Source organism: Trichomycterus rosablanca, chromosome 12 (genome assembly GCF_030014385.1).
Source record: "Trichomycterus rosablanca isolate fTriRos1 chromosome 12, fTriRos1.hap1, whole genome shotgun sequence".
Classification (NCBI taxonomy): Eukaryota; Metazoa; Chordata; class Actinopteri; order Siluriformes; family Trichomycteridae; genus Trichomycterus; species Trichomycterus rosablanca.
In genome coordinates this window covers 5513243-5527063 of record NC_085999.1, presented here as the reverse complement: position 1 = coordinate 5527063, position 13821 = coordinate 5513243, and the positions used below count along the sequence as shown (strand labels likewise).

Genomic DNA, 13821 nt, shown 5'->3' with positions numbered 1-13821 from the left:
ATAAACACACATCACATTTCAGTACAGTACGTGTGTTGTACTATACACCATAATACATTTCCTTCTTTTTTTTAATGAAATGTATCTACCAGAAACAACAATAACTCTCATAGTTCTCTATTATGTCCTTTTTTATTTCAATAGTGTTGTATTTTGTAGGTGTAATTGCTGAAAGAAAGACTACTTTACTCAGCCGACTTCCTTCTTCTCTCTTACTCACTGTTCCTCTCTGTCTGATACACAGTGACAGCTACTGGCAGGAGTAATTATACAACAACAAATGTAATAGATTTTTTCATTTTCTCACCACTATGCTTTCTTTGCATCTCTATCTTTCTCTTCTTTGGGAACATTTTAATATAAAATTTTACAAAATATAAAGAAAACACCAAAAAAAAAAAACCCGTCCGCTGTCTGAATGTTCACTCACTGTATATATATATATATATATAGTATAGAGAGAGAGAGAGACGGTCGGAATCAACTTGTTCGTGACGTCACATGTTTCGTGAATTTCCGTTCATAATCCGAAATTTGTTCAGACGTTAAGTTGAAAAAGATCGTTCATAACCCAAAATGTTCATATGGTAAACGGTTCGTAACTCAAGGGTCTACTGTACTTCATTCATGGGTCCGAATCTTTGAGCAAAAGTTAAGACACACCACAGACTGGCTCTTACAAAGAAACTTGTTAATTAGCCTTCTGGCAAAATAATTTATTTTAGAAACTGTAGGATTTAAAAAAATAAATTAAAAAGACTAGAAAACTAAAGTAGAATGTAGAAATTTTACTCTTTAGGACTGAAAAGAAAATATTTCAATAAAACACTTTTGAATTTAATGCAATTTATTCAAGATAACAGTAATTATACAAAATTAAGTAGTGAAATTGTGCAATCCTTTATATAAAGCATTTAATTATGCAATCATAATTCTGCACCACAGTAAAAAAAATCTTTCATAGCAAATTAAGCCATCCGGGGAATTAAAAAGATTACACATTTTCATTTAAAAAATAATGAGCTTATCCAAAGGCTTTTAACATTCATTTTTAAACAGAGTGACAGCATAATCAGATCACTTGGACCTTTGATGGCATAGTGCAGCTGGAAGATTGGGTGCTGTGCAGTAACATGGTCTTGAGGATTTGAGGGTTTGATTTTCCTCTCTAGTGACACTGTCAGTGAGGCATTTTGCATGTCTTTGTGTGTCCATGGGGTTTTCTGGTCTCCTCCCACCTCCCGAAAGTGTTCAGACTGTGGATGGACTGCTTGGGGTTGCCCCTCGTGAGTGTGTAATGCCCTGCCTACACCGATCAGCCATAACATTAAAACCACCTCCTAGTTTCTACACTCACTGTCCATTTGATCAGCTCCACTTACCATATAGAAGCACTTTGTAGTTCTACATTTACTGACTGTAGTCCATCTGTTTCTCTGCATGCTTTGTTAGCCCCCTTTCATGCTGTTATTCAATGGTCAGGACTCTCCCAGGACCACCACAGAGTAGGTATTATTTAGGTGGTAGATCATTCTCAGCACTGCACAGACACTGACCATGGTTGTGGTGTGTTAGTGTGTGTTGTGCAGGTATGAGTGGATCAGATACAGCAATGCTGCTGGAGTTTTTAAACACCTCACTGTCACTGCTGGACTGAGAATAGTCCACCAACCAAAAACATCTAGTCAACAGCGCCCCATGGGCAGCATCCTGTGACCACTGATGAAGGTCTAGAAGATGACCAACTCAAACTGCAGCAACAGATGAGCGATCACTGTGCACCATATCACAATCAGACTGGTGCAGTACAATCTGTTCACTGATGCTGTAGAAGTCAATCACACTTTACCATCAGTAATAATATGATTTACAAATGCAGGCCACAGCTTTAACTATAGTGAATGAAGAGTGAATATGAGACTGTAAGGAAAGGGAGGAGAACTTTGAGAATTTTGGGCTAGCGCTCACGGCGGCTCCCTTTTTGTGCTGGGCAGCTGAACCCCCTTTTCTATTTATTTATTTAGTACAACAAAGATAAGTCCTCTGAGTCCATGGAAGTAAAGGCAGTTTGTAGAGGGATAGTCAGGTATGGGATGAACCTCATGTGTCAGTACTCTGCTGAGGGCAGAACTGAGTGCTAAGCATTCTGGGACTTGGATTTCATCACAAAGTACTGTTATGTATGTATAAGAAAAATATAAAGAACTACAAATGGTTTTCATAATTCAAGTTGAATTCCTTCCAGTGTGGAAATATTCATGCTACACCTTTCTGTGGCTTTCTAGAGAAGTGTGTGCTTTGAATTTAAGGAAGGTCCTTCCCTGTTTTAGCATTGCATTACACCAATGCACGAGGAGGAAAAGAGTGCGTCGATCAGGGTCTGTCAAAGTGTAGGTGACAAAATGCATAAGGCTGCTGCCCATGTGTCGGAGGGAGTGTGGGTTAGCTTCATTCTCCTCAATCAGAGCGGGGATTGGCATTGGTGGAGAGGAAGCATGATGCAATCGGGCAATTGGACGTCCTAAAAAAGGGGAGAAAATGCATAAACAAATACAGTATATATATATATATATACAGTGTATCACAAAAGTGAGTACACCCCTCACATTTCTGCAGATATTTAAGTATATCTTTTCATGGGACAACACTGACAAAATGACACTTTGACACAATGAAAAGTAGTCTGTGTGCAGCTTATATAACAGTGTAAATTTATTCTTCCCTCAAAATAACTCAATATACAGCCATTAATGTCTAAACCACCGGCAACAAAAGTGAGTACACCCCTAAGAGACTACACCCCTAAATGTCCAAATTGAGCACTGCTTGTCATTTTCCCTCCAAAATGTCATGTGATTTGTTAGTGTTACTAGGTCTCAGGTGTGCATAGGGAGCAGGTGTGTTCAATTTAGTAGTACAGCTCTCACACTCTCTCATACTGGTCACTGAAAGTTCCAACATGGCACCTCATGGCAAAGAACTCTCTGAGGATCTTAAAAGACGAATTGTTGCGCTACATGAAGATGGCCAAGGCTACAAGAAGATTGCCAACACCCTGAAACTGAGCTGCAGCACAGTGGCCAAGATCATCCAGCGTTTTAAAAGAGCAGGGTCCACTCAGAACAGACCTCGCGTTGGTCGTCCAAAGAAGCTGAGTGCACGTGCTCAGCGTCACATCCAACTGCTGTCTTTGAAAGATAGGCGCAGGAGTGCTGTCAGCATTGCTGCAGAGATTGAAAAGGTGGGGGGTCAGCCTGTCAGTGCTCAGACCATACGCCGCACACTACATCAAATTGGTCTGCATGGCTGTCACCCCAGAAGGAAGCCTCTTCTGAAGTCTCTACACAAGAAAGCCCGCAAACAGTTTGCTGAAGACATGTCAACAAAGGACATGGATTACTGGAACCATGTCCTATGGTCTGATGAGACCAAGATTAATTTGTTTGGTTCAGATGGTCTCAAGCATGTGTGGCGGCAATCAGGTGAGGAGTACAAAGATAAGTGTGTCATGCCTACAGTCAAGCATGGTGGTGGGAATGCCATGGTCTGGGGCTGCATGAGTGCAGCAGGTGTTGGGGAGTTACATTTCATTGAGGGACACATGAACTCCAATATGTACTGTGAAATACTGAGCAGAGCATGATCCCCTCCCTCCGGAAACTGGGTCGCAGGGCAGTGTTCCAGCATGATAATGACCCCAAACACACCTCTAAGACGACCACTGCTTTATTGAAGAGGCTGAGGGTAAAGGTGATGGACTGGCCAAGCATGTCTCCAGACCTAAACCCAATCGAACATCTTTGGGGCATCCTCAAGCGGAAGGTGGAGGAGTGCAAAGTCTCGAATATCCGCCAGCTCCGTGATGTCGTCATGGAGGAGTGGAAAAGCATTCCAGTGGCAACCTGTGAAGCTCTGGTAAACTCCATGCCCAGGAGAGTTAAGGCAGTTCTGGGAAATAATGGTGGCCACATAAAATATTGACACTTCAGGAACTTTCACTAAGGGGTGTACTCACTTTTGTTGCCGGTGGTTTAGACATTAATGGCTGTATATTGAGTTATTTTGAGCTAAGAATAAATTTACACTGTTATATAAGCTGCACACAGACTACTTTTCATTGTGTCAAAGTGTCATTTTGTCAGTGTTGTCCCATGAAAAGATATACTTAAATATCTGCAGAAATGTGAGGGGTGTACTCACTTTTGTGATACACTGTATATATATATATATATATGTATATATGTACTGTATGTATATATATATATATATATATATATATATACAGTATATATATATATATATATATATATATATATATATATATAATGAGCTATATATATATATATATATATATATATATATATATATATATATATATACATATATATACTGTATATAATATATTTGGACGTCCTAAAAAAGGGGAGAAAATGCGTAAACAAATATATAATATATATGTAATGATATACAGTATATATGTATATATATATATATATAAATATAATTATATATATATATATATATATATATATATATATACATAATATATATGTTTATGCATTTTCTCCCCTTTTTTAGGACGTCCAATTGCCCAATATGCTCTAAAGTTATTATATTTGAAAGTGTAGTACTCTGCAAAAGATTGGCACTCCAATAAGGGTGCATTCCTCCCTTGTGCATATTATTTCTGGATGGTACTGAACCCTGGCCCTGAGGTAATAATTAAAATGAATTAAACAAAGTAAATAAATGACTTGGTCATTTATTGGTCGCCGCTCACTTCACAATGTCTATTGAGCTAAAATAGCAGATTGTATGTGAAAGCCCTCAGACTTGTTAGTGTCTAATCAGAACACTGATACTCTTGTAGCTCTTTATTGATCTTGGCATATCACTGATTACCTATCACCTGCTATCGACTACCTGACACCTCTGTCCACTCCACTTACACTGTAGTTTATATTAATGTGCGCGCGCACACACACACACACGTACCTACATTTGTATCTTTTTTTCAGAGACAGTGCTCCTGGTGATCAACAGGTAAGCGACCAGTTTCGACTGCACTGGGACTCTGTACTGGTGAGCTCTGACAGCATCATTGTGGCTCGTCTGGATGGCAGGGGCAGCGTCTACCAGGGTCAAAAGAATCTACAGGAGGTGCACAAGCATCTGGGAGTGGTGGATATTGAGGACCAACTTACTGCGTTGAAGTAAAAGACAGTTTATTTTACTCTCTTATGTATAATTACCCAAATAATATTTCAAGTAACACTATATTATATAACACTTAATATAATATAAAAGAAAATACAGTAGATGGGTGCACAAACATACAAAACATGGCCAAAGATATTTGTAAACCTGAACTTAAGATGTATATGTTTTGTAAATAATTAATTAATATAACCCCCCTCCATATTTTGCTCTTATAACAACTTCCACTGTACTACCAATGTTAGCCACTAGAGCAGGGGTGAGGTTAAGCCAGTCCTTATGGATCTGATACTATGCGCAGTGGTATTGTCATGCTGAAACAGTAAATTTCGCTCCTGTGGTAGAAAAACCCTTTTAATAAATACCTTGAAGACTGGATTGTAAGTAGAAGAGAGGTTTATTCTTGTCTGCAGAGAAGGATCGCACTAGAATAAGTCTCACATAGAAACCTGAGCAGTGCGACCCAAAGAAAGGGAACGATCAACCTTATATACATGACGACAAATGACCTTGTGGGACAGTGGTAAATATCACACGTTGGCAGATGTTACTTAGGTGGGAAACAGGAACTGTTTGAAGACAGCTACTACAGGATCTGTAAGTTGTAAAACTGTGAGCAACAGGATCTGCAAGTCACTTAATTGCAAGCAATGCATTCTTTGTTATGTATGAATTGACATTTTCCTTTACATTCCCTCCTTTTTGTCATTTTATGACAATCAAATCAAATTAATAAAGTTGGCAAAACTTAGATAAAAGCATATAAAATAAAGTATTAACGTAACAAGTAAAAGAAAAATTACACTTAATTGCAAGCAATGCATTCTTTGTTATGTATGAATTAACACTCCCAAATTTAGAGTCAGTTTCTTTGAATTATAATGCCTACAATTCTTCTTCACTGAAACTTAGAGACCCATTCCTATTGTTCCTCCACCATAGTTTACAGTTGACTTTAAAATTCTGGCAGGTAATGTTTATTTCTGTATTCTAATAACCCAAGCACATCTGTCAGACTGGGAGATTGTAAATAATGATTCATCAATCTAGAAATTGTATAATACTACTATAATACTATAATACTACTCCAGCTGAAACTTGGTATTGTACATGGTGAACTTAGGTTTGTGTGCAGCTTCCATACAGTGATTTTGCATTTGCAGGCACTTGGCTGATCTTGTTTTGAGAAACTGACTTGTTAACAGGTAGTGATTCTATGACGCTACTTGAATTAATGAACCTATTAGCAATAGGTGTGATAGATAAAGCCCAACATATTACATTAAAGGGGCTTTTTACATTCGTCATAATACTTGTCATATATCATAATTAATCAGGACTCTTTTTCCAGATTTCTAATGAAGCAGTCATACATCGATAAGAGCAGAATTGGTGTGTTTGGCAAGGTGAGAACAAAAGTTACCTGTATCTATTAGTTAAAAAAACCTTTTTCTTCTTTAAAGTGCATAAGATGTCATCAGAAGTCATAAGATGACAGATTACAGCACGTGTGTAAAGGGAACATGAAAGGTTTTACATGCAGATTAATTTTAACTTGAGTTTGGTGAACATTTCATAATAAATATATTATTTTAAATCTATTTAGATTTGTAACATTATTACAGAATCACAGTTTTTCTGCCAAAAAGTTTCATAATGTAGAATATGTGTATTTTTATATGTGTAACAAAATTGAAATGCTTTCTCTGCAGAAAACAAAGCATTTACCAGTTGTGCTGAGCTGTACCCTGAGTTTAAAACATAGAACTTATTTTATAAGTTATTTAATGAAAATAAAGTTTAATGGGAACAAATACTACTATAAAACAACTATAAAATGTAATACTGATTTGTCAGTATCAGTAAACCTGTCTCAGCTAAGCAGAGTCCTTAGGATGGGCTATACTGCTTTATAACATCAGGAACATAAGATGAAGAAGAGCTGTCGTTCGCAGGACTTTGTAGTAAAACAATACTGTGGTAAAATGCACCGACTATCTTTTGTATGAGGCTGCTTTATTTTAAACTTGCCAGCGTTTGCTTAAAGAGACACCGCAGGGATTATTGATCTGTCTGGGTTGTAAAACTGAGGTTTTTTTTTTTCAGAATTCATGGAGCAGACTATAGGAGAAGCTGTCAGTGTGTTTTTGAGACTAGTCCTGAGTGAATGCTCTGTCGTCTGAAGAGCTGTGACTGGTCCCACATCTTAGATTTTATTCCTATAGCTCAGAATTAGCTTAATCATTATGGAAATTAAAGAAGCAAACGAGGTTAACACGAGCTAATGACAACTTCAGAAATGTGTGTGTGTGTGTGTTTATGTGCTCGTACAGGCATATGGCGGGTTCTTGAGCTCTATTCTTCTTCTCTCTAATGTCTCTCCGGTTCACTGCGGTGTTGCCATGGCACCTGTTTCTGACTGGAGACTCTATGGTACCACTGAACCCATTATAGTTTTAACAACAAACACCAACACTTACCACATTTCACCCACACTAATATACACACATACATACATACATATATAAACACTGTATATACTATACGAATATCCTACTGAATAAGCTGCTATCAATAACATATTGGGAAAATACTTTAACAATTATTATATTACATTTTATATTTAAGCAATAGAACACGAGAGGGAGTGTGTTATCGCGAATAACATCACGGCTGTGATTTGGTCGCAGGCACGAGCCGAAGATAACACACTCCCTCCCTCTTGCTTAAATATAAAATTTAATATAATAATTACAGATATCATTCTTATAAAGTCTTGCACATGTAAATGAAGCAGTACTGATATTTGCCACATGTTTCTCTGCTTGTTTTATATAAAGGATCAGCATTTACTGAGAGATATTTTGGATTCCCAGCTCTGGATATGCACAAATATCAGGTAAGACGAGAAGCTAATAGAAAAGCTTTATCTGCTGCATTATAAAGATTATACATTCATGCAGTGCTGAGTTTGATATCATGGCTAATAGTGGCTGAAAAACTGGATTGAAATTAGACCAGATTTAACAAGTTTATTAATGTAATATATTTCCTTCTACTGTATACACAGACTGGTGACACATAAAAGGAAAATCCTAAATAATGGCTTGCACAGTCCAACTTCCAATCTATGACAAAAGCTTAGTTAAACCACATAAAGCAAGAACCTTTTGGATGGTATAACTGATTCTGTTAAGATCTTGTCTGGTAAAGGTTACGTGAACACTGTACCCCATTTTTTACCCTAATTTGTTATTGCTTTTTCAATTTAGCAAACTACTTTGCAGTAGTCGTTGTCGCCACCATAGAGTTTAAGTGCTACTGGGTAACTTTTCTGTTTTAGATATCCAGTCTGTTGCCGAACATCAGGAGCTCTAAGCAGGTGAAGTTTCTGATCTTACATGGCATGGCTGATGGTGAGTACAAGACTCGGTTACTTCAGTCGTTCTGCACAGCTCACATTATACACACAGCTCTTATACTTTTAAGATAAAACAGGATACATTTCCTGCAGACACTCAGTTGGATAGGATTATACAGACCATGTAAACAGAGAGAAAGCAGCTCCTTGCAAAGTGCAGTACTAGAAGAAAAGTGGTTCTGAGAAATGACTGCTGGCTTTTGTCCATTCATCTTTTTTTCAGTTTGATGATGCAGCTTGTAATCTCTGTAATCCTGTCGCTCCTTAATGCCATTGTTGTTCTGTCGATGTTCAGTCACTTTCAACTTCTAATGGCGCTGACCCTCTTTACAATAAAGCAAAGAAATATGAGCAAAAAAGAAAGAACAGTACATTATTTTGTCCTCCTGGAAGTATTTATCTGATCTATCTCTTTCCCTTTTACTCTTTTTCTTTCAGCCTCGGTACATTTTCAGCACTCGGCTGAGTTTGTGAAGCAGTTATCCATGTATAATGTAAGCTACACAATGCAGGTATGTATAGCCACACAGGACTATAATACCACATACATTACATGGCTGGATGTACACCGATCAGCCATAACATTAAAACCACTCACTGTCCATTTTATCAGCTCCACTTACCATTTAGAAGTCCATCTGTTTCTCTGCATGCTTTGTTAGCCCCCTTTCATGCTGTTCTTCAATGGTCAGGACTCTCCCAAGACCACCACAGAGCAGGTATTATTTAGGTGGTGGATCATTCTCAGCACTGCAGTGACACTGACATGGTGGTGGTGTGTTAGTGTGTGTTGTGCTGGTATGAGTGGATCAGACACAGCAATGCTGCTGGAGTTTTTTTTTAATACCGTGTCCACTCACTGTCCACTCTATTAGACACTCCTACCTAGTTCCACCTTGTAGATGTAAAGTCAGAGACGATCGCTCATCTGTTGCTGCTGTTTGAGTTGGTCATCTTTTAGACCTTCATCAGTGGTCATAGGAGGCTGCCGACGGGGTGCTGTTGGCTGGATATTTTTGGTTGGTGGACTATTCTCAGTCCAGCAGTGACAGTGAGGTGTTTAAAAACTCCAGCAGCACTGCTGTGTCTGATCCACTCATACCAGCACAACACACACTAACACACCACCACCATGTCAGTGTCACTGCAGTGCTGAGAACGATCCACCACATAAATAATGCCTACTCTGTACTGGTCCTGGGAGAGTCCTGACCATTGAAGAACAGCATGAAAAGAGGGCTAATAAAGCATGCAGACAAACAGATGGACTACAGTCAGTAATTGTAGAACTACAAAATGCTTCTATATGGTAAGTGGAGTTGATAAAATTGGCAGAGAGTGTAGAAACAAGGTTATGGCTGATCAGTGTATATGAACACCATTTCTTATTTGTAGGTTTGACCTTTTATGCTATGCCCATTCTCAGGTAACTAAACTTAAGCACAGTCATGCAGTCTTCATAAACAAACAGTGAACATTTTTAATATGTCAGTTGAATGGATTTCATGATTAGTGAAAAATGGCACTGTAAAAGAATGCCACCATATATGACGTCAGAAGTCTTCTAAAAAAAGCCTGCCTGCCTTTGTTCATCTAAACCGGTGAATTATAAGAGCAGTAATTATGGCGAGCAGCTGCATACGAACCTAAGTCACCACAAATAATACAAGTGTTAATGATGTGGTGTAAAACAGCTTTTGGACGTGGTAAGAATGCCTTCCCTGTGGTAATGTCTTTTGACACTGCAATTTTCACATTCATTATGCTTCATTATTTGGTAGTCTTGTGCTATTTTCCCAAATTATTAATGCCAACTGAACTTCAGTGGAGAAATTTTTTTTAAAAATCTGCTCCTTAGGTTTAGTGAATGTAAATCTTAATGCCACATCTTTTTATGATATTATAAAGAATGTCTCACATTATAACAACAATTTGATAAAGACACATTTGCAGGGTCTATTAGGAAATTTTTTGCTAAGTTTGAAGTAGCTTAGCCTTGACAAAACCTTGACTTTCACCTTGGGCTAAATTAGAATAGAGACTGTGATCCAGTCATTACCTACCAATAGTGACCAACCTTTCAAACACACTTGTACCTGAATAGGGGGAAAAAATCCCAACGGTCATTTGCCAAAATATATTGTAAAGGCTGTTACAGTATCAATAGCAGGACCAAGTCCATATCATTGCCCTTGGATTTGGATTGCAATGTTTGACATGCTTGTATGAACAGACTGCTTGGGTGTCCACATACTTTGAGCCATGCAATGTATTAACCAGTATAATGTATACTTTACTCCATTCAGTGCATTCTGTCATTTTAAATAAAAACACTTTCCCTGTCTGCTCCAGATTTTTCCTGATGAAGGCCATGACATTAGCAGTAAACACTACATGCTGAGCTCGGTCATCACCTTCTTTCGCCAGTGCTTCTACGAAAGCGTTTTTACAGTGGAGACCCGGGAGGACAACTAGCACCTGAGGCTCAGGTGATCTCAGCTGGACTCGGGTGGGATTTAGGAACTGTCATAACAAGCATTCTTGATGCGGAGGACTTTATTTTAATCTCATCTGTCCCTCTCCTGCAGGCGAGCAGCTCTTATCGGACGTACCAGTGGAACAGCCACACCGAGCCACACAGTGGCCAGATTTTATGGACTGAGTCAAAGGAAGATAAAGGATTAGTGCCACACTGAGTCAGTGGAGAATACATTACCATGACTTACAACAGCTATAAAGCCTAAAATACCTACAGTTTAAATCAGCTATTCACTCTTAGTGAAACTCTTCACCTCATACACAATACACATACAGTGGTACATTGAAACTCAACATCAGTTGGTTCTGGGAGTGGCGTTGAGTTTAAAAGGCATTGAGTTTTAAGGTATTTTTTCCCATAAGGATGTTTGGAAAACCTGTTAATGCGTTCCATGATCCTGTGGAACTGCTTTTTTTTTGTCTAATGTAAAATACAGTGTAAATGCTGGCTTTTTTTTTTGTCTAATGTAAAATAATAAGGTTGTTTTTGACACTTATACACTGAAAATAACACAAGTATAATACAATAAAAAATACACAGTACTGTAAATCTGTACTTTACCTTTACTTCTTTATTGTTTTCTTATGCTTCCTAATTAGTGGAAAGAACTTATAAGCAATAATAATTAAGAGAGGTTTAGTGTTTCTATGTTGTTCTTTTCATACATTAATTCATGTTAAGCTTTTTTTTTTTAACTATAAGCATTTTAGTCTCTCGGGAAAGCTGATTCTCACAATTTTTCAGAACCTCGAGCTGTAACACAAGTTTAAAAGTGAAACAGTGAAAAAAATCCAGCTGGACACATACATGTGGAGCTTTCAGAGTGAATCTGATGCTTATTCCACACTAATGCAAATTCGTCTCATATTGGCACTTTGATGACGATTTACTGCGCAAATTTAAACAAAGCAGCAGTTGCACACACATTGAGTTTAAGGGAAACATTGAGTTTAAAGGTAGGAATTTCTTGACGAAGGCCGTTGAGTTTCAAAGATTTTGAGTTTAGGGGACGTTGAGTTACAAGGTACCACTGTACTATGAAAGTGCTCGATCATAAAAGGACAAACAGAATATTCTATATTCTGTAACTGAAGAATGATTTCAAATCAAACTAAAAGCTTTGGACAGAGTTTATTTATTTAAGTTTACACTTAAATCATTTTGTGATTTATACATTGCAAGCAACTGAGGCTTAAGAGCCTCGCTCAAGGGCCCAACAGTGGCGACCTGGCGAAGTTGGGGTTTAAAAACCTTCTGATTACTAGTCTAGTATCCTAACCACTACGCTACCACTTTTTATTATTATTTGTCAGTCATAAAAACCCTGAGTGAGAAATAAATCATTTATAGACACTGGACTAAATTGTTTTGATTTAAATGGTATTTCTTGGTTATCAAGATGTTGTACATATTACATTTTTGGCTTTTTGACACTGTCTGAACAGTTAAAACTGTATTAAAATTTACAGTGAATATTTACGTTTTTGTATATATATATATTCTTCTGTGCATATATCCACTTTTTTGTACTTCAAAATATAAAAAATAGAAACACACTCATCAACATGAATAAAGAGTTGGAGAATAAATATTTAGACACACATCAATAACATCAGTAGCTTTTTGCAGAACTGTTGTTGGTAGTAACAGCTTCAGTATATCTGAAATAATTCACTTTTAAAATTTTTACTCTTTCCTTAGGCAAACTGTCTTCAATTTTCTAATGTTATGAGGACTTAAAAATTGTTTATATATGTTTAGGGTTCAGTTTAGGAGATTGTCTTTGGCTTATCAAGATCATTACCTTCTTTTTCAGAAACCAGTCTTTGCTAATTGTGGCTTTATTTATTGACTCCCCCCATCTTACAAAAATTTGACCCTGCTGTTTTAATTCAGCAAACAACATAATAAATAAATATTTTCTCCTCTTCATGCTGTGCAATCGGTACTGCAGGCAGGCCAGTCAGTCACATACACTCTATGAGTGTGTTCGAAAACCTAGTGCGCTCTCTACATAGACAGCATTTTACGTCATCCTACGCGTGCTCCCCAGAAGTAGTCTGTTCGAAATCCTAGATGCCTTAATATCCTCACTACTAAGGTATCTTAAAATTTCAACAGTATATTGAGTGTAGAACGAGGGAGCATCCGATGCTGCCTTAGCGGCGAAGGCAATCCATACATTCAGTGCGGCACAACCTCTCTCACAAAAAAAAATAAACATGGCAGACGATGCAGGACAAAGAACAGAGTTATTTTCAAACATAAATAAATGATTATTGATGTTTAGTTTGTATAAACGTGTACAAGTGTTTTTATTTGCAAAAAAACAAGCTTGTCCATGACAATTTAACGGTTTTCGGTACTCGGTGGGAGACGGTATTTGACATGCTAGCGTGTTGTGCCACCTCATCCCATTGGTTTGAATGGCATGATGCTAACTGTGTTAGCTTAGTAAGCAAAACCCGATGTAATTGCTGTCTAAGTAGTGCGTTCGAATAACCTGCCTTATAAGGCAATGACTTATTAGAATCCTCTCTACTTAGATAGCTGCCTATGTTGGCAGTAATACAGCAAGGCAGCTCACTGGGTTTTCGAACACAGGTTTTGGGTCATGGTCATGCTGAAACCCTTGTTTGTGTGC

At 37.7% G+C, this 13821-nt stretch overlaps 1 protein-coding gene across 1 annotated transcript in view; it reads left to right on the top strand.

Moving 5' to 3' along the window:
* The window catches only part of LOC134323970 (inactive dipeptidyl peptidase 10-like), an 86295-nt gene extending 74640 nt beyond the window's left edge, over positions 1 to 11655 (top strand). Inside the window, exons 20-27 of the mRNA XM_063005599.1 lie at positions 5019 to 5213; positions 6569 to 6623; positions 7551 to 7650; positions 8058 to 8116; positions 8561 to 8633; positions 9077 to 9150; positions 10991 to 11127; positions 11227 to 11655. Coding sequence (XP_062861669.1) covers positions 5019 to 5213; positions 6569 to 6623; positions 7551 to 7650; positions 8058 to 8116; positions 8561 to 8633; positions 9077 to 9150; positions 10991 to 11113 — 679 coding nt within the window. The 3' untranslated portion in view covers positions 11114 to 11127; positions 11227 to 11655. The remainder of the gene's footprint in view (positions 1 to 5018; positions 5214 to 6568; positions 6624 to 7550; positions 7651 to 8057; positions 8117 to 8560; positions 8634 to 9076; positions 9151 to 10990; positions 11128 to 11226) is intronic.
* The last annotated feature ends 2166 nt before the right edge of the window (positions 11656 to 13821 follow it).